The sequence below is a fragment of the Lethenteron reissneri genome, chromosome 21, assembly GCF_015708825.2.
Source record: "Lethenteron reissneri isolate LAM-NWPU_2019-01 chromosome 21, ASM1570882v1, whole genome shotgun sequence".
Taxonomy (NCBI): Eukaryota; Metazoa; Chordata; class Hyperoartia; order Petromyzontiformes; family Petromyzontidae; genus Lethenteron; species Lethenteron reissneri.
In genome coordinates this window covers 20,553,146-20,576,008 of record NC_083799.1, presented here as the reverse complement: position 1 = coordinate 20,576,008, position 22,863 = coordinate 20,553,146, and the positions used below count along the sequence as shown (strand labels likewise).

The 22,863-nt window shown below is 43.0% G+C and overlaps 1 protein-coding gene across 2 annotated transcripts in view; it reads right to left on the bottom strand.

Annotated features, from left to right (window-relative positions):
• Positions 1–22,863, bottom strand: part of LOC133345374 (PTB domain-containing engulfment adapter protein 1-like) — a 66,354-nt gene that overhangs the window by 5,954 nt on the left and 37,537 nt on the right. The window contains exons 5-8 of one of the 2 annotated variants that reach the window (XM_061556072.1): positions 16,423–16,521; positions 10,083–10,220; positions 4,218–4,334; positions 60–137 (exon numbers count right to left, since the gene is read on the bottom strand). In XM_061556072.1, the coding sequence (XP_061412056.1) occupies positions 60–137; positions 4,218–4,334; positions 10,083–10,220; positions 16,423–16,521 (432 nt within the window). The remainder of the gene's footprint in view (positions 1–59; positions 138–4,217; positions 4,335–10,082; positions 10,221–16,422; positions 16,522–22,863) is intronic. The other variant, XM_061556073.1, reaches the window with a different exon arrangement.

Here is a 22,863-nt window from a genome sequence, read left to right as displayed (position 1 = left end):
ACACAAAACACACGTTTTAAACGAGATGCAAAAATTATTGTTATAATGAAACTGCATACCTGTGTACTCTCAAACATGTCTTTCAATCCCTGAACCTGCTTCTTTAGCTGCCCATTCTCAGTCTCCAGGTTGACCACCTGTGCAATAAAAAAAAAATAAAGATAATTAAGAATCATACAGAATCACCAGGAATCACTCGCTCTTTTGACAGTCCCAGTCAACAACCACAAGTGTCTCCCTGTTCAAATTAGCACAACGATGGCACTCATTTCCACTGGCAGTCCTGAACCAGTGGTGGAAATTCCGCATTACCCATGGAGGAGTGATAGTCTATCCACAGGACAATCACCGTTGACTTCCAATGGTGGTACTCGTCTTATGGACACTGGAGGGATGATCGGCTGAACTTACCCCTGACCAGAATATAAACGTAAGTTTTCAGTTTTGAGATCAGCACTGTAACCACAATCAAACGCTTCTGGGTTATTTGGCAGCACTTCGTTTTAATCAACTATTGCTTAATCTATGCTGCCATGAACATATCTGTCATTAAAGTGACTAATGATTGGTTGGGGGACTGATAGTCTGCAACAACAACAATGAAAGATAAACGATATAAGCATTATTTTAGCACTTTAATGGAATGTGATCAATTTTGGCTCTTTAATCTATTTTTTTAATAGCTAAATTTAGGCCAATGTCAAGCTAAATGTAATGAAACTTCTTTTTTATCCCCTTCTTTGGATTATGAAAATATATTTAACAAACAGGTAATTAAATGAGCTGTTCAGTAATTAAGCTTCCTTTGATTCGTACAAATCCAATTCCCAAGTATATCGTTAGTCATTCATAAGTAATACACATGTCAATCATTGCATGTCTATGGCAGCAGGTAAAAAAAATGGGTTCCATTATTTTAATGAAGCAGGCATGACATTAATTATTTGATCAACATATACGGATGGGAATTGAGTAATATCTACCGCTAACGTTGAATAACTGTCCTACGTTTTGATGTATATTACAGATATATCGCTCCATCAAATAATCTTTATTTTATTATGCATAACTGTTCATCTCACATTCATCTTGAGTTCAAATTTCAACGATTCTTCATTAAGTAATTTAGTATTTTTTGTAATTAATTTCCATTTGTTGCAATGACCGCCATAATAATGTATGAAATAGTTGTATAATTTCCCCATTTATGTCAGTGCATTCATGCCGCAATTTTGTTGCTTGTAAAATTTCGTCAAATGTCCCTGTGAATAACTTTAGTGAGAGGTTATCTACTTGCCAGACTCCCCTTTTGATAAATGTTGTTGCATTCTTCATGCAACGTCAGTGTAGCTGTTCCATTCGTGTGTATGTTTTTTTTCAATAACAAATATATATTTTACGTAGGCCTCGAATTGTGATCATCAGTATCCACTGAGTGAATTTCATTTTTGCAGTCCACAAAGGCTATAGCCATGATGGTATTTGATATTCATTTGTCTTTTCCCAAAATCGAATTGATAGCATGTATTAAACAATATTTTACTAAATCCGACTGGCTAATGTGAATAATTTACACATATATATAGTTATAAATTAAAGACGTTTGTGAGAGCAGGTCAGAGTGCTTTTGGAAAACTGAATTTGATCATGAAAAGCAATACACCAGTGTTCCGAAAAAAGGGAGTTTTCTGACATCGCATATTACCTGCTATGGCATATGGATCGTAAAACAGAGACACTGACAAATAACATTTAACAAAAGCTGAAAATAAAACAGTCTGCTTCAGCAGCAGACCATGCTTTCCCACCTGATGACGGACGCTTGTGTTGCGCCCGAAACATCGTGATTTATTTTATTTTATACCTTCGTGACTTTACCGAAAGAATCAAAGAGTATATAAGAATAGGTTTTTCCCCTTTTTCATGGCAACACAACTTAAACTTTTTTTTACAAGGAATCATGTCTGTATTAATCACAATACTTGTGGTCAGAATGCAAACGAAAAAACACACTCTGATAATATATGCATTGTCCTTGAAACTGATTGGTCCACACCAGAGACAGCTTTCTTTTGAGCCTCGTCTCAAACGTTGCTCAAAAGAAAGCTGTCGCTGGTGTGGACCAATCAGTTTCAAGGACAATGCATATATTATCAGAGGTTTTTTTTTGCTTTTTGACCACAAGTATTGTGGTTAATACAGACATGATTCCTCATAAAAAGGTTTCAGTTATTGTTGCCAGAAAAAAGGGAAAAAACCTATTCTTATATTTTGGTACTGGCAAAGCAGGTCTCATGATGGAAAAAAGCTGAAAAGTGTGCAAACAAGCAAGGAGAGGTGAATGCTCTGGATTACACGAAGAGATAGCAGAAGGAACATAGATGGGAACATATGCAAATTAGAGACATCATGATGACCGAGGAAAAAAAATGACCCTGGGGTGGGAGACGTTTCACGAAAGGATGATGACCATTGCTCGAGACTAAGGATGACGTGTCAGCCAAAGTAGAGCACACGCCGGAGAGGACGACCACCACGGAGTTGGCGTGATACGCTCAGCTCATGCGAAGAAGCTAGATCAGGGAGCGGCAACCCTTTCAAAAGAAGAAGAGACATTTTTTTCTTTGACCAAAATAGTTCTTGAGCCGCATCACACGCAGAGCTACTTGTACACATACACAGCAGGTACACAGCAGATGACAGACCAATTCTGGCTTTAAAAAAAACAAAACAGGTGATGAAATAAACTGTGTCAAATAATGTTTTTCTTCCCTTATTTATTCTTTAACAATACAGTTTGACTGTTGTGCATTTTGTTGTCACCAAACATTCCACAGTGACCCATTCCCTGCCATATTTAATACATTATTTTTACGTTAAATCACGTTTAACATTTAATTGTTTTGCACCAGCTCCCCGCAAGGGGGGGGGGGGAAGCCAAAGAGCCGCATGTAGCTCCCGAGAAGCAGGTTTGCCGATCCCTGAGGTTGATGACTCACAAGACCATTAGGGATGGCGATGACTGTGTGACGCCTTCATCTTGAAGTGTGTTCATCATGGCCAATGGTGATGATGAATTCGATCATGAGATTGCCAAGACTTTTGAAACTTCTCATCCTTAACCCATCATCATCAACCCTGACATATATGGACAGTACATATGTACATGTTGTATTCTGTATACAATTTAATAGAGTACATAGCACGTGATACATTTTGAGTTGGCCTTTAACGTATCAATTTGAGTTTTAACAGTTTCATTTATTTAAGCCTATGTATGCCTGGCACAAAGACTTGGATAATTGTGAACTTATGCATGGTCCAAAGCATGCTAGCTCGTGGTTTCCATTAAAGGAGACCACAGCTATGCACTGTATTTGGGTGTCCATGTGTGTGTGCAAGCACATGTGTGCATATGCATCCACGTGTGCGCACATGTGCCATTAAAACGTTAAGTACATGGCACTGGGCACACGTACTTGTGTTCACATCTTTGTGTGAGAGCATATGTTAAAATACGCGCATGTGAGATCCTGATCTGTGGACTGCACATTGCACTACATCGCACTACCACACTGGTTTAAATATCTTATTTCTTTAAATACTTTATTTAAATAATATTTTACATTTTAAAAATTCTTGACTGTTGTTTATTTTAAGTTTATTACATTTTTGATTATTTATCTTGTGTTGATCGCCGATTGTTAATTGTTTATTTATGTCTGTTAATTGTGATTAATTTTTTTAATTGCTTGGTTGCACCGTGGGACCAAGAGAGAGGACTGTAATTTCATCTGTGTTGTATGTCATGCATGTAACACACTTGACAATAAAGTGACTTTAAGACTTTAAGACTTTAAGAACGTGGGGAGTGCCTTTGTGAGCGGTGTAGCGGTTAGGGCGCTTCACTGCCCAACTGGTGATCCGAGTTGGATTCCCGATTAAGGTCAACAGCAGTGACGAGTATCTGAACTGGTTCTGGGCCTCCCCGAGGTCGACCCAGCCTCAAACGAGTACCTGGTGCGATGTTTACAGGGAGACAAAAGCGCCAGTCGTGCTGTTGGCCACCCCGCCCCTCGTGTGTCGCATAGGTTCTCACTCACAGCAATTGCTCCAACAGTCTGTTCAGGCTATATGGGGGATATTTGGCTTTATGTCTGCAGATATGTGCATCCGTGTTTTTGCATTCGCCTGTATTCGTTCTGAGCATGTCATACCCGCTGGCATAATGACGCCATCTGCTTTCGGAACTCTGCATCTCTGGCCCCAGAGTCGACGTACTGCCGATAGGCCACCTCAAACGCCTGCCCGATTGTCAACGCAATCTCCTTTGCCTGATCAAAGACAGCAGATTAGATTATCGATCGACATGATGTTGAACATTATGGGAAGACTTCTCAACAATTAATGAGATTCTTAATGATTATGCAATGTATGGATCATGTGGTTGCGATCACAAACATGTGATCAGCATGCGATCAGCATGTTTGTGATGATGATGGAAGTGGTGTCCATTTAATGCTTCAACTCCAACCGTATAGCTCCAACCGTATGTTGAGAGCTTTATTTTGAATGACAGGGGAAGGATGAATTAAGCACGAACAGGATTTTCAGTCATAGGGATGCGTAGGGGACCGTTCATGGAATAATTACACTATGTAACACAATTTTTGTTCCTGGGTAGTAAGTGTTATTTCGTAATTGCTTATGCCTAAAATTATAGAAAATGGCTATTATTCCCCACAAACTTTGCTTTTGTGACCAGGACAGTGATATTTTGAAATTTACCTATTTTCAATGGAAAAACGGGCAAATTTGTGTCTTTTCGTTCACATAAAGTCAGAAAAAACAATATATGAATCAAAATTAACATGTATTTATACTAAAGTAATACAAAAATGACTACAAACGATTTAGGAGTAGTTTTTCGAGATTTGCTATTATACTGTAAATCACTTTCACGAATCAGCCCCCAAATGTAGTCTCCCATCATGTTCTGGTTGTACTGTCCTTGGTAGCGGCGTTCAAAGTCCAGTATATCCTGGTGGAAGCACTCACCTTGCTCCTCCGAGTATGCTCCAATATTCTCCCTTGAATTTATCAAGATGAGCATCAAGGATATGGACTTTGAGGGACATCCTACAGCCTATTGTGCCGTAGTTTTTCACCAGTCTCAACCAGCTCCACAGTTTTCGACCTTGTGATTGCCCAGGAAGCCACGAACCACTGCGACAAAGCTGTTCAAGCCGCTTTCTCCTTACTATGAGCTTCTTGGGGAATTAATTGCACTCCAGGATCTTCTTTATCTGTGGTCCGACAAAGACACCGGCTTTGACCTTTGCCTCAGACAGCTTAGGGAAGAAGTCTTGAAGGTACTTGAAGGCTGCCGACTCCTTATCTACAGCCCTGACAAATTGCTTCATAAGGCCCAATTTGATGCGCAGTGGTGGCATCAGCACCTTCCGGGGGTCCACCAGTGGTTCCCACTTGACGTTGTTCCTCCCCACAGAGAACTCGGTCTGCTATGGCCAGTCCCGCCTGTGGTAGTGCGTCTTGGTGTCCCTGCTGTCCCAAAGGCAAAGATAGCAGGGAAACTTGGTAAAACCGCCTTGGAGACCCATCAGGAATGCCACAATGTTTAAGTTTCCGATGACCTCCCAGCCGTACTCATCATACTTCAAGGCGTCCAGCAAGGTCTTGATACTGTTGTAATCCTCTTTGAGGTGTACCGAGCGAGCCAAGGGAAGAGATGGGTACTTGTTACCATTATGGAGCAGCACGGCTTTGAGGCTTCTGGATGAGCTGTCAATGAAGAGGCGCCACTCATTCTGGTTACAGGCGATTCCGATTGCCTCGAACAGACTGGTCACATTGTGGCAGAAGCAAAGCCCATCATAATGGGCGAAGAAGCTGCTAAAAGGTTGGTGACTCTTCCTCTGATCTGCGATTTGCACACTTTCGTCTAACAAGTTCCACTGCTTGAGACTAGACGTCAAAAGCTCGGCATTGGACTTGGTGAGACCAAGATCTCTGATCAAGTCGTTGAGGTATTTTTGGTTGGGGTAGTATGGGTTTCTATCCTCAGCTCCATCTCTGAAATTGTCATCTGGATCTACATCTTCCTTGCTCTCTGACTTGCTGCCTAAAGACGGCTGATCTCTCTCCGGAGGAGTGGGTATGGGGAGCTCATGGCAGTGTGGCACCGGGGCGATGGATGAAGGAAGGTCCGCATACATGATAGCAAGTGCATTCTTGCCAGTCCGTCGTTTGGAAGGGTCCACCATGCAGAAGTAGCAGTTGCGTAAGTGGGCAGTGGGTTCCCGCCAAATTCTTGAGATTGTAAACTTCATGGCTCTCTTTTCCCCTCTACCATCCTACAAAAATACATTTATTTCACCCATGACTAATGTGTAAGCGATTCTCGCAACATTTTTCATATATGATATATATTTTAAATAACATTGAAAATTGTTAAACATTTAAAAATGAAAAACTTTTACAATTATTTTTTTAAAACAAATTTTATAACATAAAATTCTAAGCAACAATTGTCCATCTTACCTTCCAGAGTGTTTTTGCATTGCTCGCTGGTGAAATTAGGGGCCCAGGGTTTGTCTTGATCCCCGACAGGCATGCCAAAATATGCCTTGTAGGCCTCACACATCTTACAACAAGCCTGATGAAGCTTGTTGTAATTACTGGCGAAACATCGTACTCAGATTGTAAATGTTGTAATAACGAATGGGCATGTTCTGTTTACGTGACAAACCTTACTAATTGGCTGTGTCATGTGGCGGCGAGTAAATGAAATATTATATATTTACGCGCACAAACAAAAAACAACATGTATTATGGCTTATATTATTTATTAATAAAAAAACTATTCTAGTGAAATAAACACTTGAGGTATTATTTACCATTGAATACACGTTCCACATATATTTAAAGATGTAATTGTTGATCCAAGTTTGAAGAATGACACTCAATCACAATATCACTTCATTATAAGAATAGTTGTTTGAAAAAAAAATGATGAGTGAAGAGTATTTTGGTCTACTTGATCTCCTTTCGATGGTCATGACTACTCTGATGTTGCCCCAAAGGGCCACAGGCGAATAAAAAACATTATTTAATATTATGTCAAAGCGAAATAAATGTAGCAAAGGCTAAAGAGCCAATTTATAGACTTGAAGATTGTTAAATTAACTGTTATCTATGGCCTTTACCACATTTTAGTAAAATTCTAAATCTATTGACACCTCAACAGGGAATGATGTACCATAGAATATATATGCTCAAAACATCTAAGCAATGTACACAGGTATCTGGTAAGCACTAATCAGATCTGTTAAGAGCTCAAGTATTAATAATATGGTGTTATGAATCACTCGAGTATTTTTTGGGCTACAAATGATGAATAAACTATTGTGACATTAGTGCAGGTGGTGTTTGTAACAAACTATCAAACGCGGCAGATTGCAGAAGACGATGGAATGGAATGAATCATGTATACCAAGTCATAATTTGCCTCCGCAGTGCCAGTATCCACACCACACCAAACACTATCATATGGTTGAATCGAACTAGCAGAAGCCCATTCGACTTTTTGTGAAATACATCTTGAGTCTCTAAAAATGTCCCATGTTCTTAAACGAACTTTATGTCACCCAGGTCGCCCTTGCAGAAGATGGAATGTTTCATGTGTCTCTATGGGTTTATGTTATCTGTTGGTTAAATAAATGATACTTGCTGGATCGTCGGTACCCTAGCATAATGATCTAATTACCACACGATGATGTTCTATCCCACATACACACATGGACATGCGCACTATATCAAGACCCCCCCTCCCTCCACTAGGGCCTTGAACAGGCTGGTTTCAGGCGGGGCTACCGCAATCAATAGTCCTGATTCAAAACGTTGAAGATGTATTTTAGCCTGATGAGGAAAGAGGCACCCATCCCATTAGACCAGGGGTCGGCAACCTACGGCTCCGGAGCCGCATGCGGCTCTTTACGGGCTGCTTCTTGACGATATGTACGTATGTACAGTATGTACTCAGATGCATTGCGGCTCTTGAAATACTGAATTTTGTACCGAATTGGAAAGAAATGGCTCTTCTTGTTATTTTGGTTGCCGACCCCTGCATTAGACCTACTGCAGCCTATGACATTGTTTGGAACACTAGCCTCGCTACAAAACTGCTACGTACCAGAGGCATCATGGAAATGACCGGCAACTGAAGTTTATTCAGTTGCTGGTCATTTGGAGAGCAAAATAGCAGGCTACAAAGACTATGCAATGTTTCACTGCAGGGGTCTGTAGCCAGAATGAGGTAAAGGTGGCGAGACATTAATCAGGTTTCTGGGTTCTTATTATAGTAAGCTCATACCTCATCATCGCCCACACTACATCACCGCCCATACTACACCACCACCCAAACTACACCAACGTCCACACTGCATCATAGTAAGTTATACCTCACCACCATCCATACTATACCATAGAAAGCTAACACGTCACCACTACCCACACTACACCACCGTCCATACTGTGCCATTTTCTGCCCAAGCCCAATCATATAAAAGTCAACATGACTTGACAGTGTTATCATTTACGTGTTCCCTTTTCCATCTCTAAGTATAGTTCCAAACATGCTATTATTACACACTTTTCATATGTAACCATAAACCACCACACGACGTATTTTAGCATCCTTGTCTACTGCAGCAGTAAAAACAGGTTAAGGCGTGGTCTTGAAATTGCTCGCTCACGCCACTGCTGGCGAAAGGACATCAACAGACCTCTGGAGAGCCACTCAAGAGGGCATTTTGCCCGAAAAATGTCATGCTGGCTCGACATTTTGGAAGAAGTGGGCATACTCACACTTTACCGTAACCCTACTGACGGACATGTGGTGTACCCATTCCTATGCCTGAGTGGACAAAGATGTGAGTAATGAATACACCTGTCGAATGTTTAAAATTCCGCGCTCTGGGAGTTCGAACCAGCAACCTCTGAAGCGCATGTTCACAGTCCTACCACTCATTACACCATGGCAACATACCCACTGTAGTGGTACACAGCTGTAATTCAACAAGTTCGTTGCTGACCTTTAACAAGGTTGAGTGATATGCCCTCAGTCGCATCACATTCCTTCAGGTACCGCTGTTAGATTCAACGTGACACACAATGGGGGAAGGTGGTGATGAAATGTATTATTTAATATGAATATAATTAAGGCCAACTCAAGAAATTCAGCAATGTAAGCCAATATAAACGCATATTCACATTTCAATGAGAGGGTCAAATTGACTCCCTCAAATAGGAAAGATATAGGATTATTAGAGCGTGTAATCACTATCCTGCCTTTTTCTGGGACAGACATTGTTTATTTTTTTCCCTCAAGCATTCTCAATGCCCTGATGGATGAAGGCCTCCCCATGCCACGTCGCCCATGGGGGTGAACTGACCTTATTTCACCATACTACTTCGTGCAGATTGGAAAAGAGGAGGGGGAACAGGTTCTGATATCAATTGCCACTGATGTTAGTCTTGGTCAGGAATCGAACTTTGGTCTTTTGGTTTGTAGAGCAATGCGCTAACCACTGTACCAATGCTCCACCTCGCAGTTAGTGTTACAGTTAGTGTTACTGCTCCTGTAAACCTCGGTTTTTCATTCAGCTTAGTCGTCACTGTTAAGTCAAATCAAAGTCAAATCAACAAACAATGGAGTTGCAATCATCCCCATTACTCAGAATAAGTCAATGGTGAAAATTACTACATCCCAAAAGTGGACGCCAGTCTCCCCATAGGATGATGCTATCAACACTGCCACATAAACCGAGTAATGAACATGAAGCCAGCACGATTCATAGCACAAATAAAACTGACTCCATATGTTGCTTTGAATAGACTTACCGATCAGTTCTGCATAACGGATGTGGGTGGAGTGACTCCTAGTGGCAACTCCAGAAATACACGACTGTCAAAAATAAAGGCCCTTAATTCTGTGCTGGTTATTTACCTTTGAGACCAGTTCCAGTATATTTGCTACAAGTCGTCAAATGCTCAACACTCACGCATTTATCACTGTCAAATGCATAGCAGAGGTTCCTGTTTTTGTCCACATCCCTGCAGACAAAGGCAAACATCCTTTTGTCCACCTTGTCATCCGCGCAGAATGAGATATGGTTGAGTGGAATGCTGTGCAACAGCTCCTGTGAAACATAACATACGTAGGCACTTCCATTTGCAAGAAATACAATTCTGGGAACACATTCAGGAGTACAAATTCAAACAATTCAAGCATTAGGACCCTAATAATTTTTTCATTAATTGCCATCGTTAAGGACACATTTAAAAGCACATCTGGCTCTGTTTGGAGCTCAGCTTTTACCTGCACCATGAAGGAGCATATATATATATTAATGTTACTAAGCTATATTTCTGAACATTGGATTGAAGGAAGACAGGCGTACATATGAATGGGGATAACATTAACGATGTCATATTTGCTAACGACATCGTGATTAGAGTGTCCAATGGGAATGAACTTCAGGAAATGATTGAAGTACTTAACTGAGAAGGCATAAAAAGTTGGGCTCAGGATAAATACGCGCAAAAAAATTGTTACGTGCAGCAAGTTCGAAAAAACATTTGGAGGCGTCTGACCGAGGGATACAACAAGAAAATTCAGTAGAATGTGCACCCACGACAGCTATTGAAGGCAGAACAATATCAAAATAATGAACAAAACGTAGATGACAGCAAAATGATTCGATTTTATACACTTTGGTTCTTTCGGTAGAGTCACGGAGGTATAAAATTAAATAAATCACGACGATGATTGATTTACTTTATTTTATACCTACGTGACTTTACCGAAAGAACCAAAGAGTATGGATTCCTGCAGTCACGAAAGCTTCAAATCAAGATTGATTAGATTTTGTTTTTAATCAGTACATACTCAGTTTAACACGCAGGCTTTCGCGACCAATGTTATTCATAATCAACGTTTTTGGGTTTAGATCGCGTTATTTATAAATGTGTCGTAACCCTCCACCACCCGACACGGCCAATCAGTAAAAAAGTGTCACGTTGACAAAAGACAAATAGTTAAGTACATACTATCTACCGTTGACACTGAAGTCATTCACAAAAAAAATAACAAACTGAAAGTTGCACAGAGAAGCATGCAGAGATGCAGACTTGGAATTGCGGTAGAAACCATAAATAGGCACATTTGGATGAGAGAACATATGCATATTAATGACGACATCCAAACGTAGTCGAAGTAAGTGGAAATGAACAGGGTCCATAGCTGAAGGGATGATGGTCAAGAATAATAATAGAATGGCAGTGGAAGGAATCTAACACATCTGGATGGCTTAGAAGCCTTTCATCCACCAGTGACTCGAACATGGCTATGATGATGACGACACTAATTTAATCCAGCAGTATTAAGTTGCAATGAAATTTATACTTTAGAAATGTTATGCTACCAAACTACGAATTAATATTCCAGTTGTGTTATTCAAAATAACAATGGGAATCATTGTAATTCCAATCATTATGAAAGCACTCAAATGTAGTGCATTCCATATAAGAATGCTATTTCGCTAAGAATAATCACATGTGTAACAATTTGTAAATACAGTCGAAGGCATTACAAATATGAATATAATGAATTATATACAATAAGAAATGGAATGTATATTTTTAAGATGAAGGGCATTCATTCTTAAGGACGCTTTTCCGAGGGCTACTTTAAAACATGGAGATGTTATTGTGGGGAAAAGGTCATGTTGTAATGATGACTACAATGGTATACGTGTTTAGGATATAAACACGGGTAAAAAGGCATGCAGCAGAAAAGATAGGTTTTATTTACAAAGTTTCAAATTTTTATTTAAAGCTTTCGTGACAGCAGGGATTCATATTCTTGGTTCTTTCGGTAAAGTCACGTAGAAAGGGAAATTATACAATAATAAAAATATAAGACAATAAAAATTCTCACGACGTTTCGACTGAAACACAAGCAATCATCATCAGGTGTGAAATCCACAGCAAGAAAATTTGAAAAAGTGGCGTTTTTTTCTTACATCAGCACCACGAAACGTCGTGAGATTGTTTTTATTGTTTTATATTTTTATTATTTTATTATTTCCCTTTCTACGTGACTTTACCGAAAGAACCAAGAATATAAAGTTTCTAATGTTTAGAATTTCAATTATTGACTTTATGCCTCTAGCTTTTAATAGACTAGACCAGTTACTCAAGGTGTCTGTATGTGTTTCAACATTCTTAATTGCTGTCAACCAAAATAGCAACATATTTGTTCTCATTTATGCATCTTTTATATACAGCCCTTTGTCAATCCACTGCTGAATGAGGGCCTCCCCATGCCAAATCACATTGACATACAGCTGGTCTCATCATATATTAAGAGCTAAGCATAGCTGAGCGAGGATAGTGCTTGAATGGACAACAACCATGCATAAAACAGGTGATGGAGGCTGCTGCGGGAATACGTTGTCAGGAAAGGAGAGTGATCAAATCTATTGATGTTACGTGACTATGCTCCAACATCTATGCTCCCTGCCTTCACTGCACTGCCCAGCGATGTTAAACACTGCATGATCAAACAACCCTCCACAACAGCATGGGGACGCCCTCATGCAGCAGTCGATTTTTTTTATGTAACTTGTAAACGATTAGTATACATGCGGGGTTTGTATGTATGATGTCAAGTGTTATCTTAGTAGCATATAATAGATTATCTCTCATATAAGTGAGTGATATGTAAAGGCATGGGATTCAACATGTCGAAATATAAGAGGGGTTGGGTAAACATATTAAACACTGCCTATCTGTTGAAATAAATATATTATTGCAAGCAAGCATTGATAACCACTAGGTAAAACAGTATACTAAGGATTGACATCACTTGACAGGAAGGGGGAATTATGTATGCATGTTGACCTTATTCTTAGGTTTTTCGGTAAAGTCACGTAGGTAAAAAATAAAAATTAATAAAAGTAAAATAAAATAAAAATCACGACGTTTCGGAGGCAACACAAGCTTCCGTCTTCAGGTGGAACCGTCACAGCCCGACAGCTGTATCAAGTAAATGAGAGATTACAGGAGATACCACTCCGTTTATATAATGGTTGAGGGGGGGAAGGGCCAGGAATGGCCCACTTTTTATTATTATGGTAAGGTGCGGTTTGAGACTATGAATAGACTGCATAACAAAAGACTGAGCCTTTATTATGGAGAGGTTCGGTTTGTGACTATGCCTAGCCTACATAATAAAACTGTGAAAAAAGAAAGCTAAACCTGGTAGAAAGCTAAACCTGGTGAAACAACTGGCTGTCCATCAGTAACCTGCAATAGTTTTCTGTCAAATAAGATGGTCCAAATAAGTGTAGTTAAATATTTTTTGCATGGTTAATCACATCTTTCCAATGATTAAAGGTGCGGCTCGAGACTATGAATAGACTGCATAACAAAAGACTGAGCCTTTATTATGGAGAGGTTCGGTTTGTGACTACGCCTGGCCTGAAGACGGAAGCTTGTGTTGCCTCCGAAACGTCGTGATTTTTATTTTATTTCACTTTTATTAATTTAGATTTTTTTTACCTACGTGACTTTACCGAAAAACCTAAGAATATGAATCCTTGCAGTCACAAAAGCTTCAAATCTAGAATGCATGTTGACCTTCTTTCGCACCGTAAGTAGCCAACCAATTGGAGGTGCGAGGATTATAATCACACGATCGAATTATAATCACACGGTCTCAGATTGAAGTAAAAACATGCTTCCTATAATGGCAGATATTACAGAATGGCTGTCAGTGATGTTACCAGGAATGTAGAATCCCAACCTCCCTCTGTCGTACTTGGCAACACGAGGTTACAGCTCATGGGCTGAACCTGCAGAGCCTTACACCACTCAGCCTCATTACTGCTCACCTCATATCACCTCACCTCGACCTTGTCAGAGCCGGTTTGTACTTTGTAAAATCTATTTTCCTTTATGCATCACTTTCAGAAAAAAATAATGCACCTTTTACGTTTAAAAAAAACACCTTTGTCCAGCATTGATTGTACGCTTAAGGGTTTGAACAATTACTGTACTGCAAATCAATACCAATTTCATGCATAAACATACAACGGCAAGTCAGTTGCTTGTATTGCAATCGAAACGTCGTATTCTATTATTATTTAATTTCTTTTCTTTATACGTGACTTTATCGAAAGCACCATAGAGTAGATACAAATAATCGATATTCTGTTGTTTATTTGGTTGCACACACTTTTTTTTTATCTTGGATCTTGGAAATCTGGGGTTTAATGCTTTTACAGAATGCCCTGGGATTGATTTCAAACATCCACATTCCATCCATACACCCCAACCGTTGGGAAAGAACTATCTGAGGACCCAATCAAAACCATCACCTTGCCATACATAGGAGGGGTCACCAAAAAGATTTCCAAAATGATGAGCAAACATAAGATCCAGGTTAGAATTAACACAGTACATAAAATTCGTGATGTGATCCCATCTGTGAAGGCTGTAATCCCTGATATGCAATACCCCGGCGTCTACAAACTAAGCTGTGTCTGCGGCAGTAGTTACATTGGGGAAACGAAGCGACATGTCTCAGACCGTGTTCGTGAACACAAGGCAAATCTGAAACACGGTAGGACCAATACCTCGGCCGTGGCTGATCATTGTGTTAATGCGGTGGGCTCACGTAAAATTGATTTCTCTAAGACCCACTGGCTTTCAGCAAAGATTCGTTCATGAAGCCATTCATATATATAGACAGACACAATTTCAACCGAGAAGATGGGTACAAACTCAGCAATCACTGGAAGGACGTTATCAGCCAGTTTAAGTCCTAACTGGCTGTAATGTTTGCATTTTAGACCTGGCAACCCTTTAATTGGTGGAAGCCCACCACCAGGACCATAACTGCCCACTACTACCATCACCACGAGCAGTAGCCCTTTATTGGTGGAAGACCACCACCAGCGACGTCATTGCCCTCTACGAGTACCATCACTTACATTAACATTAGCGGCCCCACCCATGCTGCTAACACTTGGGCTACGGTCCATTTCAAACCTTTATAAACAGTTTGCCTTTAGAGGCTAACCCCCTTTTCCTGATGACGGCCGCTTGTGTTGCGATCGAAACGTCGTAGTTTTTTGCTATTTTCTTTGAACCTATCTACGTTACTTTACCGAAAGAACCAAAGAATATCCACATTCCAGTATAATGCAAAAGAGAACAGTTGCTATATTTTGTCAATCTTACCAATACAAACTCACTCGGTGATGAAGATGATGATCACTCGGCTATCCTGCCACTTAAATGTGTATATGTAGCATGGATGAATTTATTTATGTATATATGGACTGGATGTATATTAGAGGCTGGCTCAGAGGATCATATACAGGAACAAATAAATAAAGTCCATTTATCTGCATCGTTTTTTACAAATATTTTTTTTCAGTCCATCAGCCTATGGGCTTTCCAGATGGGCTGAAAAATATTAAATTTCTTTGTCAATAGATTGCCTTTTGTTATGTTATTTTAAATATATGTGTAATAACAGCCATAGAGGGTTCACGTGGGGATTGGCTTGCCGGTCCTGCTTTGTAGCCAATAAGGGTTGAGACAGGGAGCATGGCCTCTGCGTGATCACGGCATGTTAGCAGGGGTGATTGGCCTGGCCATTCGGGGCCCCAGCTAATGGGGAGCCGGATCAGAGGCGTGGTCCCGGGATTGACAGGGAACCATCGAGAACGGTCAATGCTGTCTATGGAGGATTGGCTGGGGGGTACCACGTGACGAAGGGATTAAGAGAGAGAGAACGATCGAGAGCAGACTTGGGAACGACAAGAGCAAGAGTCACGCGCGTACGGGGGCTCTGGGTGCCACGTGCGCGGTGGGGACTTGGTGTGAAGTCTGCCCTCTCTCCGTTGTCTGCCGGCAACGGAGAGTGTGTGAGTAGAGTGTATTTGTGGAAGTGGAAATAAAAAGGACTGATTCCGAAGCCGTCTCAAGAAGGTTTATTACATATGTAGTTATTTGCTTATATTACTGTGGAGTAGCCAATCTGTTTAATAATATTGCATTGAGGATGAAACTTGAGTGCTTGGAGAAAACCACGTATGTCAGGGAACTACACACAATCTCTGTATGGATAACTTCTTGCTGCATTCATTAATGCCCTGAAGGTTGCCGATGCATGCTGATTATCCACAAATTGAAACTATTTTATATACCACCTCATTATCAATCGCTGGACTCCGCATGATGCATTTATTTATATGCAATACAAGACTGCCGTGTGCTGACCCAGCCTCGATTGCTTATACTAACACTGAAGTTCTTTAAGCCATTTACCTTGGACTTCTGTTGCACAATTCGTACTATGTGGACGGAGATATGGAGCTCCACCTTCTGCAGCTTCTGTCCTTCAGCTTTTTTGATGTGGCGTGTAAACTAGTAACAAAAAACAAGCAGACAAACAAATACAGAAAACGACGGTTTCACCCGCATGGTTCAAGAGTCGACGGATAAAAACACAAAACATAACATACCAAAGAAAAACCAAGATATATACATGTTTTACTTCCGTTATGTTCTCATGGTTCAGATTGGCTCTCATATGGTGTAATAAATAAGCTTGGCATAACTGTAATACTTGTCACTCTAATTTTAAGCAAATATCCATGCACTGTAACTTCATTATTTCAACATTTAAAATAGCAATTAAGTGCAGATTACTGCACTATGCCAAGAAAGCCATCTTTAAACAAATCACCTGCATTGACCTGTATTGTCTATAGTTAACACAAAAGTGTATTAATTTAAAAATTACTAAACAAACAGCCACCAGCAATTGTTAAATGCAGTGTTTGAGTGCATTTTGCCATTGATAGTTTGTTGAAGTTGTACAGGGATGATGGCGTCATATGTCGGTGAGAGTTTTCACAAGGCCCCTTCTGCTGCAGGGTGCTGATCACACACCATGTGTTGTGCCAGGTTGTGAATTGAGAAGGCTGCATTATTTTTTTCATTAAGCTTGCAGCTGTTCTACAAAGACAATGTAAAAACGCAACCATAGAGCGTTATTAAGGAGTGGTTTATCTTACCTATAAACGTAATTTTTTGTCTGCCTGTCTGTCCGTCTGTCTGTCCGTCTGTCTGTCCGTCTGTCCGTCTGTCTGTGTGTGGATGCAACTTGCGAAGGATTTGGCTCGCAAACCATGGGGTATACATTTTTTTTAAGTAGTCAGGTACCACGCCATAAGCCCCGTGGTGAGCCAGCGCTATTCCATTTTCCCATCCGTCAACTTTAAAGTAGTTAAATAAACAATTGAGTGGTCATTCTTATTTAATTATTTCCTCGCGCCGCTCCGCGAGTCCTAAAGCTGCCCTGGTGTTGCCCCTAGCAACGCACACGCGTCATTGGTCGAGGGGGGGATTTCTCCTTCGCGTAAAAAATGTAAAAAAAATACACACAACGCTGAGGTAAATTAATCAAAGTGTCATGTCCTCTTCTCCCCCCCACCCCAATATGTGCACTTACTACTATAGGGTCGGTAGATACTAGTATTATAGCGCTTAGATAGTATTATTGTAGCGTGAGCGGGGGGGATGGTGGGGGGGGTAGCGGCCCAGCCCCCAACCTGCCAAGATGCCACCTCGGCCGGCTGGGCAATCTAGGCGAGGCTGGGGGCTCTTCACGGGACTAGGCCTCACCACGGCAATGTTAAGTCAGTACTTTTTTCTTGCCTCTTTCGCTAAACTCACGTAGATAGAAAACTAATATAAAAAAAATCGGTTCCGAAACATTAAAATAATAATGTTTGTGTGTAGACAACTAATATTTCAAAATTAAGTTGGTAAATATTAAAATAATAATGTGTGTGTCTAAGTCCTTGTGTGCGTGTGAGAAGTGCGTGTCTGCGATGATGTGTGTGTATACATCCGTGTGTGTGTAAAAGTCGATGTGTGTGCAAGTCGATGTGTGTGTGCGTGAGTCGATATGTGTGTGTGTCAGTCGATGTGTGTGTAAGTCGATGTGTTTGTGTGCGTCGATGTGTGTATGTGTGTGTCCGTGTGTGTGTGTATCAGTCGATGTCTGTGCGTGCAGGTCGATGTGTGTGTGTGTGAGTTGATATGTGTGCGTGTGTCAGTCGATGTGTGTGTGTATGTCCGTGTGTGTGTGTATCAGTCAATGTGTGTGCGTGCAGGTCGATGTGTGTGTGCGCAAGTCGATATGGGTGTGTGTCAGTCGATGTGTGTGTGTTAGTCAATGTGTGTGCATGGTGTGTGTGTGTAGACAACTAATTTAAAAAAATTAAGTTGGTAAATTATAGAATAATAACGTGTGTGTCTAAGTCCATGTGTGTGTGAGTCGATGTGTGTGTCTGCTTCGATGTGCGTGTGTAAGTTGATATGTTTGTGTGTGTGAGTCCATGTGTGTGTGTGAGTCGATGTATATGTGTGAGTCGATGTATGTGTGTGTGTACGTCGATGTGTGTGTGTAAGTCCATGTGTGTGTCAGTCTATGTGTGTGTGGCTCTATGTGCGTATGTGAGTCGATGTGTGTTTGTGTGTGAGTCTATGTGTGTCCGTCCATGTGTGTGTGTGTACGTCGATGTGTGTGTGTTTCCATGTGTGTGTGTAAGTCCATATGTGTGTGTGTAACTCCATATGTGTGTGTGTAGGTCGATGTGGGAGTCTATGTATGTGTGTGTGTGATCGATGTGTGTGTATAACACCATGTGTGTGTGTTTAAAGTCGATGTCTGTGTGTGTGAGTCCATATGTGAGTGTGTGTGTAAGTCGATGTGCTTGTATGTGTGTGGGTCGATGTCTGTATGTGTGTAAGTCGATGTGTGTGTGTCTTTTTCGCCTGGGCAACACCGGGTACTTCCCGCTAGTGAGCATATAATTCAACATCATATACATAGTGCAAATACCATACCATTTACAATTGTTTCGGTTTTCAGATCAGAAGGGTTTTTAATACAAAATTAAACCCAGCCAGTTTATTTACTCTTATACCTTAATTTGGACATCATTGTGTAATAAACGACTCTGTCAGGCGATGCTGGTCTCCGTTCGTCTTTTATTTAGGTTCTTCTCCGCACCCCCACTGGCCTCTTCCTCGGACCAGTGCTGTCTCGCGTGCGCCCCGCGCACGCTCTCTCTCTCTCTCGGACCAGTCCTGTCTCGCGTGCGCCCCGCGTATGCTCCCTCTCTCTCTCTCTCTTGCCCGCACACTCTCTCGTTAACTCCCCTATTCCCGCACTCCGCACACCGCTGGACGACGGCGTGCAGAGGTCCTTTGGCCACGTGGCCGATGGCGCGGATCCCTCTCACCACCCAACGTGGCTCAGCCTCTTAGATTCCCCAACTGACCCGATCTCTTCTGGGCTCCCACTTATATACATGCCCCCCACGTGACCCTGACTCCTCCTCTTCCGGATCCTCAGATCCGACCTCCCCATACTATCTCTCTCTCTCCCGCTGGCTCCGCCCCCATTCACCTCGCCCCCCATTGGAGCCGAGGTGAACGGTGGCCCCTCCCACACGCCCCGCAGGCCCGGCTCCGCCCACCAATACCCCCGGCCGTGTGATTGGACCCGAGCCCAGCAACAACACCATTTACGCTCGCATTACAATTGTAAGCTATGAAAAATGTCACAAGGTATTCAAGTGTCATGTTATTCGTTGCTATCCTAATTTTACTCAATTTTAAATATATTTTAAAACTACTTTGAAACATCTAAGATTGTCGACATTTACTACAAAGGTAAATGATGTCATTAATGTTTATATTTGTATTGAAATGGCCCGATTAGCACTCCAATGTTTGCCAATTTCATAATTGTGTAATGCAAGCGTAAGCGAGATTTCCCGCTCAGCTCTGGGCCAATCGGACGGCCTGGAGTATTGGGGATGGGGCCCAGTAAGGTGGGCGTATGGGGAGGTCTGCCGCCCACCTCCGGTCCAATCGGATGCCCGGATGATCAGGGGCAGAGCCTAGGGGCGGAGCCGGGGGGGGGGGGGGCGCTGAGTGAAGGGCGTGATCTGGAAGGTTCGGAAAGGGCGTGGTGGAAGGTGGAGACGGGATGACGAGAGAGGGGAATATAAGGGGGATCCGGAAGAGGCTCGTGGCAGTTGGCATAGAGTCGAAGTGGGACCACGTCGAGCCATTGAAGGTCTCTAGTGCCATCGGCCACGTGGCTGGAGACGGCTCCAAGCACACCGTCAGCCAACGGTGTGTGGGAGTGCAACTGACGGAAAGAGCGCGCGGGGCGCGCCAGTGGAACAGCCGGTCCACGGTTGGGACCGGCGGAGTGTGAGCGGCATAACAAGAATAAAGACAGAGATGGAGACCAAGCTGTGTGTCGTCGAAGTCCTTTATTACATTGGAGTCAGAAGCGGTTCGAGATGTCTAAGCATCTCAAAAAGAAGAATCAACCCACACCTTCTGATGACGACGACGATCTTCCTCGTGATGTGGCGGTCCCGGGCGCAGAAGGCACAGACGGGACGGTGACGCGCGACTCTGCTGGGGTGGAAGATGTCATCGATGGAGCCGGGCCGTCTCCGTCTTCGGGTGCCGAGGAAGGCTGGCGGCGCGTGGCGGAGCAGATTGACTCGCTGTGGGCTGTTTTGCTGAATTTGGTGACCCTGGTCGCAACGGGGCCGGGACAACCACGCGTCGGGCCGCGGGATGGGGAGTCTTCGGGAGGGCCCGAGCCTTCCGCCATCGCGGCCTCTGCGAGGCTTCCCGCCATCGCCGACACGTGGCAGGGCGCCGCCATCTTGCGCGCGGCCGCGACGGTATCGGGGGAGGCCACCATTTTGTCCCCGCCGCGTGGTGCAGCTGCGTCCGGGGGTGGCGGCGGCGGGAGTCGCAGCCACCGCCTGCCGACTATTAAAGATTTGTGCGCTGGCAGGGTCTGGAGCGTGTTCGCTTGGCGCTTCGAATCGGCCGTCCGCTCCGCCAGGTGGACGGAGGAGGAGGCGTTGGAGGCCCTGCTGACGCTCCTGGAATGATGCATCCTTTAAGTTCTTCCGTTCCATTCCGGCTGAGAAGAAGGCGATGCTGCGGGGGGCTTTCGACGACATGGCGGAGGCCTACGAGCCTCCATCCGACACTCACCGTAGGTTCGTCCAACGCAATCGTGCGCCGGAGAAATCGCCCATAGCCTACCGTGGCACTCTGATTGCGCTGGCCATGGCCGCGTACCCAGGCACTAAGCCCAATTTGCTGGAGCCATTGATACTCAGCAAGATGTTGTAGCTGTCCAAAGACCTGGCCATCCCTATGCCCGTGTGTGGCCACGAGCCGCTAACCTCCCGGTTGGCGGCCAAGTGCCTTGACGCACAATTGAACTTGCGCCGCTGGGCGCAGATGGCCGCCTGGACGGGCGATCAGGCCGTCGATGGGGAACCCGTAGGATGGGCACCGTCGCGGGTTGTCCACACTCCGGACGACGTGGGGCCTGGCGACCTCACTGCTGCGACGGGCCATTGGGTTCCACGGAAGGGAGCGATGACACGCTCGGCGCCCTCATCGGCGCCTCGCCGGGACGTCGGGGGGGCCAGCCGGCGGGCCGACATGGCGTGCTATCGATGCGGCCGACTCGGCCACTTCGCACGCGACTGTCGGGGTCGACCTCGTCCACCTCCTCGTCGGGATGACGAGAGAGGGGAATATAAGGGGGATTCCAAAGAGGCTCGTGGCAGTTGGCATAGACTCGAAGTGGGACCACGTCGAGCCGTGGAAGGTCTCCAGCGCCATCGTCCACGTGGCTGGAGATGGCTCCAAGCACACCGTCAGCCAACGGTGTGCGGGAGTGCAACTGATGGAAAGAGCGCGCGGGGTGCGCCAGTGGAACAGCCGGTCCACGGTCGGGACCGGCGGAGTGTGAGCGGCATAACAAGAATAAAGACAGAGACGGAGATCAAGCTGTGTGTCGTCGAAGTCCTTTATTACAATTGTATCCCCAACAAATTAGTGAGAACTGACTTTTTAATGAGGCTCTTTATATGTTTGGATAGCAGATACATTATGAGACCGATATTCTTGTAATTGAGAGCTCCTGTAGCAGTAGCAGACGGCTTCCTGTGAAACACTTCTGGTTTCATTCGTATTTATATTATACGTACAAACTCTATGGACCCAACAATATCATGCATAACTAATACTCGGAAATCCACACGCCTGGAAATGTATGCAATGGCATGTTGTATATTTCACTGAACTTCACTGTATCATTAATTTGGCAGGAGTGTTATTCAATTGTTTAACAATCCCATCATTGCAATACGAGACAGCAATCTATTATTCAGCAGTACATATGAAAAACTGGTTTGTATGAAAAATGTAAAATTCAAGAAAACATCAAACATCTAAAAATCCACATCTCAACCAGAGCTCCAGCCTAATAAATACGCGTCCAAATTCATTTTTCAGCTAGACAAAATGTATTCACTATAAAATGCATGGGATTTTTGTATAGACACCCACAGAGCGAGCGGTCAATAGAATGGTAAGGTTGTACGCATTTCACAATAGGTGCTGCGTATTCCAGTCCAACCACACACATCAAAGTAGCATTTGTTGAAGATAATGTTTTTTATTTGACAAAAAGATACACTTTTGAAAAGATCCGAACTGTAATACTGTACATTTTGATTTGAATTTGCTTCACAGCTGGAAGTCATCGACACAACGAGTGATGGTTTTCTTACTTGCGTCTCATTCTGGCTTCTACGTGATTTTATGTGAAACGCAAAAACCATACAGTACTGCATT